The 12,984-nt window shown below is 29.0% G+C and overlaps 2 protein-coding genes across 2 annotated transcripts in view; one reads left to right on the forward strand and one right to left on the reverse strand.

The window, feature by feature from the left end:
- Positions 1-6,133: 6,133 nt before the first annotated feature.
- The window catches only part of Kua (Plasmanylethanolamine desaturase Kua), a 15,871-nt gene continuing 9,020 nt past the window's right edge, over positions 6,134-12,984 (forward strand). Inside the window, exons 1-3 of the mRNA XM_014422719.3 lie at positions 6,134-6,311; positions 10,437-10,648; positions 12,214-12,432. Of these exons, the coding sequence (XP_014278205.1) occupies positions 6,158-6,311; positions 10,437-10,648; positions 12,214-12,432 (585 nt within the window). The 5' untranslated portion in view covers positions 6,134-6,157. The remainder of the gene's footprint in view (positions 6,312-10,436; positions 10,649-12,213; positions 12,433-12,984) is intronic.
- Positions 10,498-12,984, reverse strand: part of LOC106682069 (P2R1A-PPP2R2A-interacting phosphatase regulator 1) — a 31,065-nt gene continuing 28,578 nt past the window's right edge. Inside the window, exon 7 of the transcript XR_010843302.1 lies at positions 10,498-10,634. The gene's annotated coding sequence lies outside the window, so the exon portion shown is untranslated. The remainder of the gene's footprint in view (positions 10,635-12,984) is intronic.

The raw sequence follows: 12,984 nt of genomic DNA on the forward strand, positions 1-12,984 counted from the left end.
TAAATTCAACCCCCCCCATAGGTCACGTGACCAGTGGTTAAGGCTGGTTCGAGGCCATGGTCCAAAGTCCAAGGACACGAGAGTGGTTAAGGCTGGTTCGAGGCTAGGGTCCAAAGTCCAAGGACACGTGGTTAAGGCTGGTTCGAGGCTAGGGTCCAAAGTCCAAAAAGGCTCATTGAGGTGGGCCAGAACCGGTCTTTTATCCCTACTAAGGACTATAGTAAAATAAAATATTAACATAAGGAAAAAATAACAGAAAGAAAATTTATTTGTTATTCTTTAATTATAATCAATTATATATTAAGTAGTAATTTGTTTGTTTGAATGAATTCGCTACAGCCAGGATAGGAGTTCTGTTTCCTTCGACCAACAAATTGTTCAACTACCGAGCCAGCTACACATCCAGTTATAAACTAAAACGAAAAATAAATAAACTCTTCATGACTCGAATACATTAACCCAAATCTTCTTCTTGAAAGACAGACCTATCAATGTCTAAGGAGGCAATATCTTCTTCTACCTCTTTCTTGCAAGAAGACTTGCATTTCTCAAAAATTGATCTTCTAGAAACTTTCAGTAACGTTAGGGTTTCCTGGAACAACGATTAAACATATTGTTAAAAGTATCGCGGCCTCAGACATGATATTTGCCTGATGCCATAACGAAAATTAATTATGAAGTATTCTTCGATATTCCATTCATTTTTCTAATTCTTAACTCTCCCAAAAATATGCAAAAAAAAACTGTAATCAGAACCTCTAAAGGTTACATAGACAACTTTTCTAAGGGGATAATATTTTTTTCCCAAAACTTACTCATTCAAATATTAATAACTCTCGAGAAAAGACGTGGTACATTTTTGTAATTATTGAATTAGTGAAAATATATAAATATGAAAAAAGTAAATTCGGAAATAAATTACCTAATAATACTTATCATCCGAAATTTGTTTGATTTGGTTTTAACACTATCTAAAAATAGTGTATTTACTATATATAATATACAAAATTCAATCTCTATAACCCATTATAACTGAGTAAAAAAAAAATTGAAACACCTAATTTTAAGTATCAAACTTTTGAAAAGATACACTAAAACCCTTTGAAATTGCTCGAGAATTGGCTTTTATATACTCCAGAATCTAAAGAACAGGCTTTTATACATTTTAAAGTCGTTCTTGAAATTTATATTTTGGTCTTCCGCCATACACAGTGGGAGAAAAGCTCGATTTTCTGGCATTGTAGATTATACAATTTTTTTACAGTAAAAAAATCGGACGAAATCATTGGACGAAACAATATGTTATGGTCGTTGGACGATTTCAATGACCCACAAATATGAATCAAATTGGCCTACAAATCTTCCGAGTTTCGTACTATCTCTGTCACACGATGAGATAGGGTAGATAGAAAATAACATCCCACGGTTATAGGTGAACCTACCTATCTTTCAGCCAACCATGAATTTCACGTAAAAGTCGGGCGGGATATCGTAGGAGGTAAATTTTGTTAAGTCGACAGAGTTTACTGAACTATAAACCCACACCAAGTGGAGAAATGTTCAAAAAGGAAGAGTACGTAGGTGTACTGGACGTTTTTAAAACATTTCATTTTAATTTTTATATTTAATATTTCTGAGTTTATTAATTCATAACTGAGTTACACATTTCTGTTATTATTGATTGTCAGATCTTAGACCTTATTAGCAAAACAATATTATTCTCCTATAAAACGATCCCTCTACTTCGTTAAAATACTATTTCATATAATTAAATTGAAAAACAATCAATATTCGCATTACTTGAAAATAAAATTAATTAAGCGCGAGGTTTTAGGCTATGAGTAAAAATTACGTGTAATTTAGAAGTGAATGACTATTTTTTAGGGATTAACAGTAAAAATATCTACCAAAACAAATTGAATTTTTCTCTTTTTCTAACAGATCGAAAGGTATTTTTGAGTTGTGGAGATTTATCATTCCTTGACATTCCTTGGGATTCAGAATTTCATGAGCCTTCAGATATTATCATGGTGTAGACTGAATGAACTTTATTGTAAACATTATAATGGTGACTTTTCCTTCCAATGGTGACGTCATTCCTTTAATCGCAAGTAGCAAGATGACGACAAATAATAGCAAACTAATGAGTAACATTGTAAAAATTAAATTATTTACGATACAAGCAATGATAAGAAATTAAGAATTACAACTTTTTGTTGGTATATATTTGTACTATTATATCACAAAATGCAGTCATTCACTTATAACCATGTATAAAAAAAAATGAGGTTGGTACTTTACTTATTTAAAGATCAATGTAACATATTTTAGGGCTAAGAGATAAAATGAAAAAAAAAAAAAAAACGGCGAGGTGCCTTGTGCTGAGATTGGATCAAGAGAACTTCCTAAGTTCCTGAAGGCAATAAATAAAAATGACTTACTTATCTGTTGATAACGAATCCAACTAGATATGAAAAGATAATTTTTGATAATTTAATAATTATCTTCCTATTAGTAAGCAGTTTCCATGATAATTGCCAGATTTGATTCGCAAAATATTAATTTTTCGTTATTTGGAAACAAAAAACTAGTTTTTTGTAACCAATGGAAGCTTTTTATTGGGGCTAAACTTTAAAAAAAATTATACAATTTTAAAATAGGTTTAAATAATTTTTTTTATTTGATCGTTAATGTTAGAGATACTGAACATTGAGTGAAAATTTTGCGAAAATTGTAGTTTTTTCAGTTTTTCTGCCACCATTTTTTAAAAATTATTTTCAATTTTCAAAATTTGCATTATTTTTTCAGTAGTTTTTTTTTTTTATAAACCGGTACATCACAAGATTCTATTTAATTTAAAACTAAAATCAAGATAGGAACGAAAAACCGCATTTTGCACTCATAGATTTTTCTAGACTTTTAATATACCAATAAGGTATCGACAACGAAGTAAAAAAACAAAATAGAAAATAAATTCCGTGTTTAAGGGAATTAGCGCTACCTATTTTTAATTTTATGTTTCCACAGTGCAGTCTGTAGACGACGAGATTGTAACAACTATAATCGCTTCAGAAAAGTTTAGGATGACCTCAGTAAACAAAGTAACCTCAGTCAACGGTACTACCTTTGTAATACGTTCAGTTCTAAACAACACCAAAACTTTTTTTTTCAAGTTAGATGTGCTACAATTCATGCAAATCAGCGATATCACCAGTACAATACAAAATCATTCGTCAAGTCAATAACGGTCTGGTTCATTTCTATTACCTACCATATTAGGCCAGAAAAAGTAACTTGGTCCAACATATATAGAAAACAAATAAAGAGAAATTAAGTGTACATTAGATGGAAGACATCAATCCTAAGCTGCAGACGACACAAAGTAATACTGGCCACACTACGAACTGGACACACTCGACTAACCCAAGAATACTTACTGTCACGTAATAGACATATAGACAGTGTAAGGTACCACTAACTGTTAAACACATACTGGCGGACTATAGGCATTTGATTACCATATCGTCTGGCAACTTTACCAAACGATAATAACCTTCATATTCCGGAAATTAAGAAAACAAATATATACGAATAGATATAAATAATTTGATTTATTTACATCAATTAATGTAAATTACTGTTATCAATTTTTTTCAATTTTATTTTATTAATATTTTTTTTAATATTAACTGTCGCTATGATGTTTGCTAGTATAGATGTAATGATATTAGGAATGTTTCCAAGACTGAAGTTCAGTCAGTATGCCTAGGCAAACATCCCATCGCTGTGGATTGCCTTATATTATATTGGAAAAAATAAAATAAGCTTTTATTGCTATAAAACGTTTTGTTAAACTTCATAGCGGGGATCTTTTTTGAAAGAGCCTTTAAAATATTCGTTAAATGGTTTCGGTAATATTTTACAAGTATTCTATAAAATTGATTCTCCGAATTATTGATTAAAACTATAAACGAAGTGTTTTTAACAATTTAATATGAATTAATACATTAATATTTGAAAAATAAATATAATATTTGGAAATTAATCAATAAAGTATCAGTTACGATACGTTTACCCATCCATCAAATACAGTTACCAATGCATGCCTAAGCTCAATCATAGCCACGAGCCCTTGTTTCATTTAATTAAAAATTAACCGAAGGTTTCCCCAGTGACCTATCGATTGGCAGTTTAGTTGCTAATAGATAATGCCTTCTTGGACATTGTTGATAGCATTCTGTTGTTGACATTGGATCTCCTCTGCCTCGTCATTTCCAAGACTTTGGATCCAAGGGTTGGGGCGTTGACGAATACTAGATCCCGCAAGACTGTTATGTTGTGAGTGATAGGACACCGCAATTATCAATAATTTAATTCATATTAAAAATAACATAGTATAATAAAATTTCAGCCCATGAAAAAGTTATTTGTCTTAGATACGTTTTACACAATTTGGTAAAAAAAAAAAAGTTGGCTTTATAAACAAAGAAATATATATTTTTTAATAAATTGGCCTTTATAAAAAATATTTATAATTCAGTTTTTCTATAATTTCACTAATGTTTATATGCGAGTGAACTTTATGCCCTTTCGATGATTTTTATCTGCAATAATATAATATTGATATTTGATAGTGAAATAAATTTTATATTGACAGTATTTTTGTTGAGTTCTGAATCGTTTAATGGTTTTTGTATTAATTATCAATTAAGGATTTTTATGGCGAGTATAAGAAAAGCAACTTTATTAAAAAATCTTCAAAAGTTGGTCGATCCGATGGGAAAGTTGTCCCCAATTTAAATATTCATTGCCTCATGACCAAGTAGAGTTAATTGTAGAACCGATTAGATACAACTATATAAAAGATAATTACGAAAAAATTTTCATGAAAATATCAAAAGAACTTTCCACAAGAGAAAAAGTCTATTCACACTTCACAGTAGAAGAGAGTGATCACATCTCTAAAAGTACTACAGCCAGGTTAGGTATGTGAGAAAGCTTTCATATAATTACCAACACAGTCCTTGATCCACAAATTATTTTGTATAATATATTTGTTCATTGAAAATTTAATATCCCACATTCAAAGGCGATAAGCGATAGTGGTAATGGTACACATCTAAATTATTTATAAGTGAAAGATTGGTTGGTACAAGTTGGAGATGAGGAAGAATAAACCCCAAAAGATCAGTAACGTAAGCAAATGAGACAATGAAGAAAGTTATGGTAGTAAAAAAAAAATGCTCAATAATTGAAATTAAAAAGAAGACATTTAAAAAGAAAAATGACAAACAAGAAATAATACTAATAAATAAAGATAAGTATATCTCTAAAATAAAATCACATCCATATTTAGTTACAATAAAAACATAAAATGAAACAAATTAAAATTAAACCAACATAAATTCAATACTAACAAAAAATAAATATTATTAATAATATATAATGTATACTATTATGATAAATATTATTAATACTAATAACATTATTATTACAATATTAACATAAATAAAATCAAGTAAATTAAAATAAAACAAACAAAATAAAATCATATCCATACTTATTTAAAATATTAACATTAAGGATTAGAATCCATGAACCCACCCTCCACAAATGAGGAGTAAAATAGAACTCTAGGAGATCACGTCTCTCTCTCGACTCTTAATTGGAAACTGAAGCCGCTAGCACTTTTCACATGAGTGGGGAAGTTACTATTTATCAAAACTCTAATATACAATTTGTTTGTTTATTTTTTTTTAAATGTATTCCAGAGCCACTGAAAAATATATAATAAGAAAACTATGAATAGTAATCATTTTTAATTTAAGTGGCATCTCTTTGTACTATGAAATAGAAAATTTGAGTAGCAGAAATGTTCGCGTAAGATCTAGCACCGATTGAGATCCAGCAAACAATTTTGGCAGTATTATATTGCCTATCCCGACGATATAATTATACGGGAGAGTTTCCAAAATCTCGAAATAAAAACAACAAATAAAAGAGGATTTCGGTTGGCGTAAAAAATAAATATCCGGTAGAGAGTAGACAGGGGCAGACGGTGAGGCGCGGGTGGGGGAAGACGGGTGACGTCACCGTGCCTACTTTAGAAGCTGTCAAGCGGCCAGAGGTTGAGAGGCGGCGGCGGCCGCTGGTGACGATGGCGGCCTTCACCAAGAGGCAGATCCTGGAGAACTCCATGCTGGAGGACGACCCCAACGCCAACTCGTCCATCGACCCGGAGGAGGTGGTTCGCCCCAGGTGGGGCCCTAACCACAAGGGAGCTAAGGAGCTAGCCAACCTCTACAGCAGAGGTACCAGTGCCACTTCAATATCTAGTTGATAGCCGCTCTAAGGTTGGTAAACCGCAGGTACCAACTCTACTTAAATATCTAGGGGGGAGGAGGAGGACATCACTAATTTAGCACTCCTCAATCTTTCAATAGCATGTCTTAATTGGCTTCTTAGTAAGTGGGGCACCTTCATTAACTGCTCTTGCATTATTTGCGAATCAGCCCCAAACAATCATTCAAAATTTAAATAATTAAAAAAAAAAATTCTAATTCCTCTTTGTGCTTAATAAATTGTTTTAGAGGGATAAAAAATTATATTTAATTAATTTTAAATAATTTCTAATAGCTTCATAAACAACTACCACATATTATAGATAAATTAATATTTTTTCATAATTCCTTAATTAGCTAAATAAGTAATGAAATAAATATTATAAAAACTTTTTTTTTCAATTCTAAAAAAAAAAATAATTTAAATTCAAAAATCATTAAAAAAAGAGTTAATATTAACAAAAGTGTAATATTTCATAATTATAATTAACAAAATATCATCAATAAATTTAAATTTGATCAAGAATCAATAGTTTAATGATAAAAGTTTAAAATATTTTAGCCATTTTTTAAAAACTGTTGTATTTATTTAAGAGTAAATGAGTTTTCACATCTCAAACAATAGAAGTTGTTCTTGAAGCTTCAAAAAGACTAATAATATTTCATAGTATGTGCTGTTTTTGTTATTCAAAATAACTCTTCAGAACACAATATGAATGAAATACAATCACTATTCACGGCCCCAACCACAACTAAAGGCATGAAATTTTCAGTCAGTTACATCTAAATATGAAACAAAATTTTGTCAGCTTCTGGTTGTTGCTTCTAGCAGAAGGTTAATGGGTGTGAAGTTGTTGCATGTTCTTTAGTTATTAGCTTGCATGCTACATGCAGAGAGGCGAGTCAGATATTGACATTTCTCAAAGGGGTCAATCCCCCTTTATCCTACTGAACTCCTAAGCATTTTAAATAAAGCTAATTTAATCCAGTTGAATAAAAAAAAAATCTTTAAACATTTTCTATTGTTGCCCCTTTCATTACAAATAAGAGTTACCCACAGGAAGTGGGAATCAACAAGACAATCAATAAATATTTAAAATGATATTGATATCTTGCAAACTCTATAGGAGCAATTTTATTTAGTGTAAAGAAATCAATAGAGGAAATATTGTATTTTTAATTGTTCCCATCATCTGGATTTTATTTAATTTCTACTATATTATTTATTTTATTTTTATTCATAACAATCATTAGTCATTGCCCATAAATTTAACGGGTTGACTATCAGAACAATTTGGCAGCAGAAAAAAAAAATATCTTATAACACACCCAAACATTAACATTACACAAAATGAAGGTAATGAACCATAACATTATCTTTTCACCTATTTCACAAGCAATATTAATAGAAGATTGTGACAAAGATGAACTTTAATTTATAAATAAAATTTTATAATGCACTATCCCTGTAATAATTTTAAGTTTCTTAAATGGAGTGTTTACCTTCCACGATTATGTTAAATGAGAAAAATAAATAAATAAAGTCTTAGAAATCTAATCCAACTTGGAAAACTGATATGGTAGAAATTTTATTTGTTAAAAATGCTACAGTATCAATTGATGATATTCTAAGAAGAAAAAGAATAAATATTGAAATATTTTCCACATAGAAGTATTGTATCCTAGTGTACACTTTAAAATGAAGAAAGTGCTAAGGTTAGAAAAATAGTTAAACTGATCATGAAATGATTAAAGTTAGCTCCTTTTTACTACCTATGAATATATTGAAGAAAAAATAACAATAAATGTCTTTAAAATAAAGAAAAAACATATCGACACAAGAATAACAGGAACCACATTGAATAAAGAATGTTAAATACAAAAATTCTGAGAAAATTCAAAAGTATTGTAGTAATAATTACTAAAAAATCTACTGATGATTGATTTAATAAATATTTAAATGTTGAAAGAATTTTTTCAATCATGAGTTTCAAAATCACATCATATACTATTATATATAAGAAGATGGTCAGGGTTGCGATCAAAAGTGAAACAAAAATAGTTTACAACTAATTATTTTCCAACGTTTTGCCCCACTTTTCAGGGCTTCATCAGGGCTGTCCAAATGAATAAGTTGAACAGCAACTTATTCATTTGGACAGCCCTGATGAAGCCCTGAAAAGTGGGGTGAAACGTTGGAAAATAAATAGTTGTAAACTATTTTTGTTTCACTTTTGACCGCAACCCTGACCATCTTCTTATATATCAATTTTTACGGTCAACTATATATACATATATACTATTATAATTTGAAATAAAAATGACAAGTAAATGTAAGTTGAAAATTAATTAAACCATGAAAATAAATAGTATAAAGTATTCAGAAATGGTACAACTATTGAAGTTGCTGAACTATAGGACTAAGAAATTCAGCAATTTTTGATACAAGATATTTGATAAAGATATCCCATGTCAGATAAATATATTTATTAAATAATTAATAATTATTATTAAGGATTTTTTTTTTTTTACAAATTTTGTAGACCTTATAGATGCTTTAAATGGGAATCTGCAATTCATAGTTTAACTATTCTACATTTAAATAAATTATTCCATATTTTAGTTATAGTCAATCCTAGGTTGTGTTCGGTTAAACTTCTAATATTGAGACATTAGTATATGTGCAATCATATAAAAGTTTAGAGCATAATTTATTGATGAAAATATTTTCCATTTCTTTTTCACTTTTTTTTTTAAGCTTAAGTCTTCCACTGAACATCCAAACATCCTCAGAGTGAAAAGGTTAAAATTTATTTCCTGGGGTCTGCATGAAATGAGTATTGACTGATCCAAATGGCATTCAATCCCACAACGTTCTGAACCAAGTACTGTAGGACCCTCATCCTAACGTGCTCAGACATCACATCCTTCTTTTTCACTTTATACATTTTTAAATCTAAAACCCTTCTAAACAAAATTGAAATGCTATCTTCCGTATTAGTTTTTGTATTTTGTTTCCTAAAGCAGTTAATATACATATACAATATAAACATGTCTCTAAAATGGGTTAAAATTTATTGTTGATTGGTCAATTATTTTTCAAATTATTAGTGAAGATAATTTCTACCAGAAGAATCCCAGTTTCTTAGAGGGACATAATCAGTATCAATAGTTGTGATACCTACAACTAATTCAACTTTTTAAATAATTCTAGTTATGTTTAAATAAGATTTATCTATTAGCACAAGCTGTTAATATTAATTTATGAAGTCACAACAATTTATTTTTTGTGAGTTGTAAATGCTGTCTATTTCACACTATTGACAACTTTTCTTTAGTATTTAAAATAACACAGAGAGTTGTGGTATGTTGACAAGGAATAAAAATTGTAGCTATAATTTGTTGTTCTCTATTTTCATTGAAGTATATATTGTATTAATAAAATAAATATCCAAAATAATAATATAAACTATTTTCTAAGAGTCATATATTCTATTCATCTATACATAAACTTCTAGGAAAATCAAACTACATTAAAACATCAAGTATCTTTTATTTGTCTATTGGATGACATTTTTATTGAGGACTAATTTTTGTCCACTTTCGAACTTAATTCCAAGGGTTAGACACTCGTCTAACATTTCCCTAACAGCACTCTGCAGTGCATTTATGAAACTAGAAGTAACAACATGAAATACTGTAAATATTTATTAATTAGAATGCCAAGAATTTATAATTTGATGAAATAGAACCTATCAACGATTAGGCAGGTGTCCAAAACTACGAATTGGGTTTGAAAATAGGCATAAATCAGTCCGAAACATCATCCAATGAATAAATAAAAGATATTAGAAATTTTAAGAGTATTTAGTTTTCCTAGATGTTAGTATTCAGTAAAGTAATTATAAAATTGATTTTAATTATGGACTTTATTTTAATATAAAGAAGAATCAACCAGTATTTTTAAACATTAATTTATCACCTTGAAGATAAAAATAAAATTTTATCTATTCAGATCTAAAATACAGAATGTGCTCCTTAAAATTGTAATTTTTTCTTTTTTTAAAAAAGTTTTATGTTTTTATTTTATTTTAGGAAAAAGGATACAGGAGTGCCTGAGTCTAGCTGTAAGCTTAGCTCTTATATTATGCAATATCGTATACATCATTATGTACCTTCGTTATGAAAATTTATCATCAGTTCTTTTAGCAGCGATTGCAGGAATAATTTCTGCTGACTTTACATCAGGATTAGTTCATTGGGCAGCCGACACCTGGGGATCAGTAGAGCTACCTATTATTGGCAAGGTAAAGAATTATTACATATTAGCTCTAAATTAACTCGTCTCTAATTTTAATAAAACAAACAAATTGAAAAGGCAATCTTTCTTCAGTGCACATACACGAGAAAACATAGCAAAGCAATTTAGAGAATTTAGCATTAATTAATTACAATACTTAATCTGGAGGAAAATAATGCATAATTCTAAGAAAAAAAATCTCTTTAGTGTCTGGAACTGAGTACTTATCCCAATAGGGTCACTATATTATCAATAGATACTCAATGTTGCTTATTTAAGAGATAAATTACATATGAAGATTTACTACCTTAATATGGTATACCAGATTGTCAATTGATTGATTTACAATGAAAGAACTTTTTAGTAATAGATAATTAGCAGTATAACTGAAGTGTGTTGTTACACTACAATTGCTATTGGTGTGAAATAAGTATTTGGTAACAGTTAAAACAATTTCATGGATATATTAAGTTCTAGAAATAACAATGAAGTCACACAAAAACAAAAAATGTATAGTAATTTTGATATTTTTTTACTGGGAACATTCTGAGTAATGGTTATTAAAATAAATAAAGGAATATTTAATATCTTTAAAAACATAATATGTTATTATTTTGAGCTCAAAATATTTTAAAACATTTAAGAGGTATCACTAACTTGTGATATCAAACTTAAAAATTGGTTATACAGTATGCTCAAAAAATGTCCCTAAAGCAATAGAGGGACAGACTTGATGGATTTAATTTCAGTATTATGAGGTCAAATTGTTTTAATTGAATCATGAGATATCGATGAATAATCAAGAGTGCCTAAGTCTGGCCATCAAACTTCGGGTTAAGCAGTTTGCTTAAAAATTTGTAAAAATCTACAAATGGGCAGGAGACATTCAACCTCCTAACCATGTAACCACCATTTGGCTTAGTCATTGTCAGGTAAAAATATTGAATTGCAGCATTAAAAAAAAAATGAATAAATTGAAACAATCCATACTGTATTATAATGTAGAAAAATTAATAAGGTATCAAAACCTTTTTGGTCCATTCTAAGAAAAGATTTGTATTTCCATAGTTCAATGTATTCAGAAAGATGGGTTAATTTTCTAGAGGGAAGGATCTTCTATTATATAAGTTTTAATAACACCATCTTTTCTGCCTTTTTTTCTTCTAAATAAAGATTTCTTGCAATCAACGTAAGATAGTGCATACTAGAATTAAAAATGAACGTTTTTTTTTTTGTTTTTTTTTATTGCCAAAAATTCAATATTCCACATTCAATCAATTATCTTATTTCAATCAATATTACAGTAAAATAGGGACAGCTTCATTAGATACTTAATCATAGATGCTAAAAATTTCATAAAAATGCTAGAAAATAAATATTCAGTAATATCCTTAATTTATTTTTCAACGTCCACAGAATAGAAGATAATTCTAAAGAAATATCAAAATCAGAAAAAAATACTATTAATGTTCTGAATTAAACATTTTAATAACATCCAAACAATATTTAAAGAATCAACAATATAATAATTTAAAAATAATTTCACTCATTTATTTAATTTTATTTTTGCAGCATTACCTGAGGCCTTTTCGTGAACATCACATAGATCCAACTTCAATAACTCGCCATGACTTCATCGAGACAAATGGAGACAACTTCATGATAACCATACCCGTCTTAGGGTACCTCCTTTGGGGGTTTGCAACACAAAGTTCTGCGCACATTAAAAGAAGCTTCCCGTTTAGAGCTTACCTCTTCCTATTTTCTATGTTCATAGCAATGACCAATCAGGTGAGTTATTTATTCATTAATTCATTCTTTAATAATTAAGTCAATCATAGGAATTTTACCATAGTCATATGAAATGATAACAAAATGCCAGTATTCATTAAAAAATAAATTAAACACACATCAAATATTAATCCACAAGATGGTATGTGGGTTTGTGTGACACATAGCGATATTAATCCACTCAAATAAATCCACCAATGTACATTCCATTCTCATATAAATAAATAAATAATTATAGTAATAAATTTATAATACATTGAAAGGACAATATGATATAAAAATTAGACAAATAATGTTGCTAGATCCGACAAACTAAGTGACAGGGGTTAAACATCTCTTAAAAATGCAATATAAATTTTCTAAAATACTACACATCAATAGATATTATTCAGAAAATTCAACCATCTACTTTTTTTTTTTTTTTTCATACTCCCCTGACGAAATAAGTAATAGAATACATACATATAGGTAGGTATATATATATATATCTGGTAGTTTGTAATATGTATATGTATAATATGTAGTTTTTTTCTTATCTCCTTTATTGTAAAT

The sequence above is a fragment of the Halyomorpha halys genome, unplaced genomic scaffold (assembly GCF_000696795.3).
Source record: "Halyomorpha halys isolate HHAL.00 unplaced genomic scaffold, Hhal_1.1 Scaffold387.1, whole genome shotgun sequence".
In the NCBI taxonomy this organism is placed as follows: domain Eukaryota; kingdom Metazoa; phylum Arthropoda; class Insecta; order Hemiptera; family Pentatomidae; genus Halyomorpha; species Halyomorpha halys.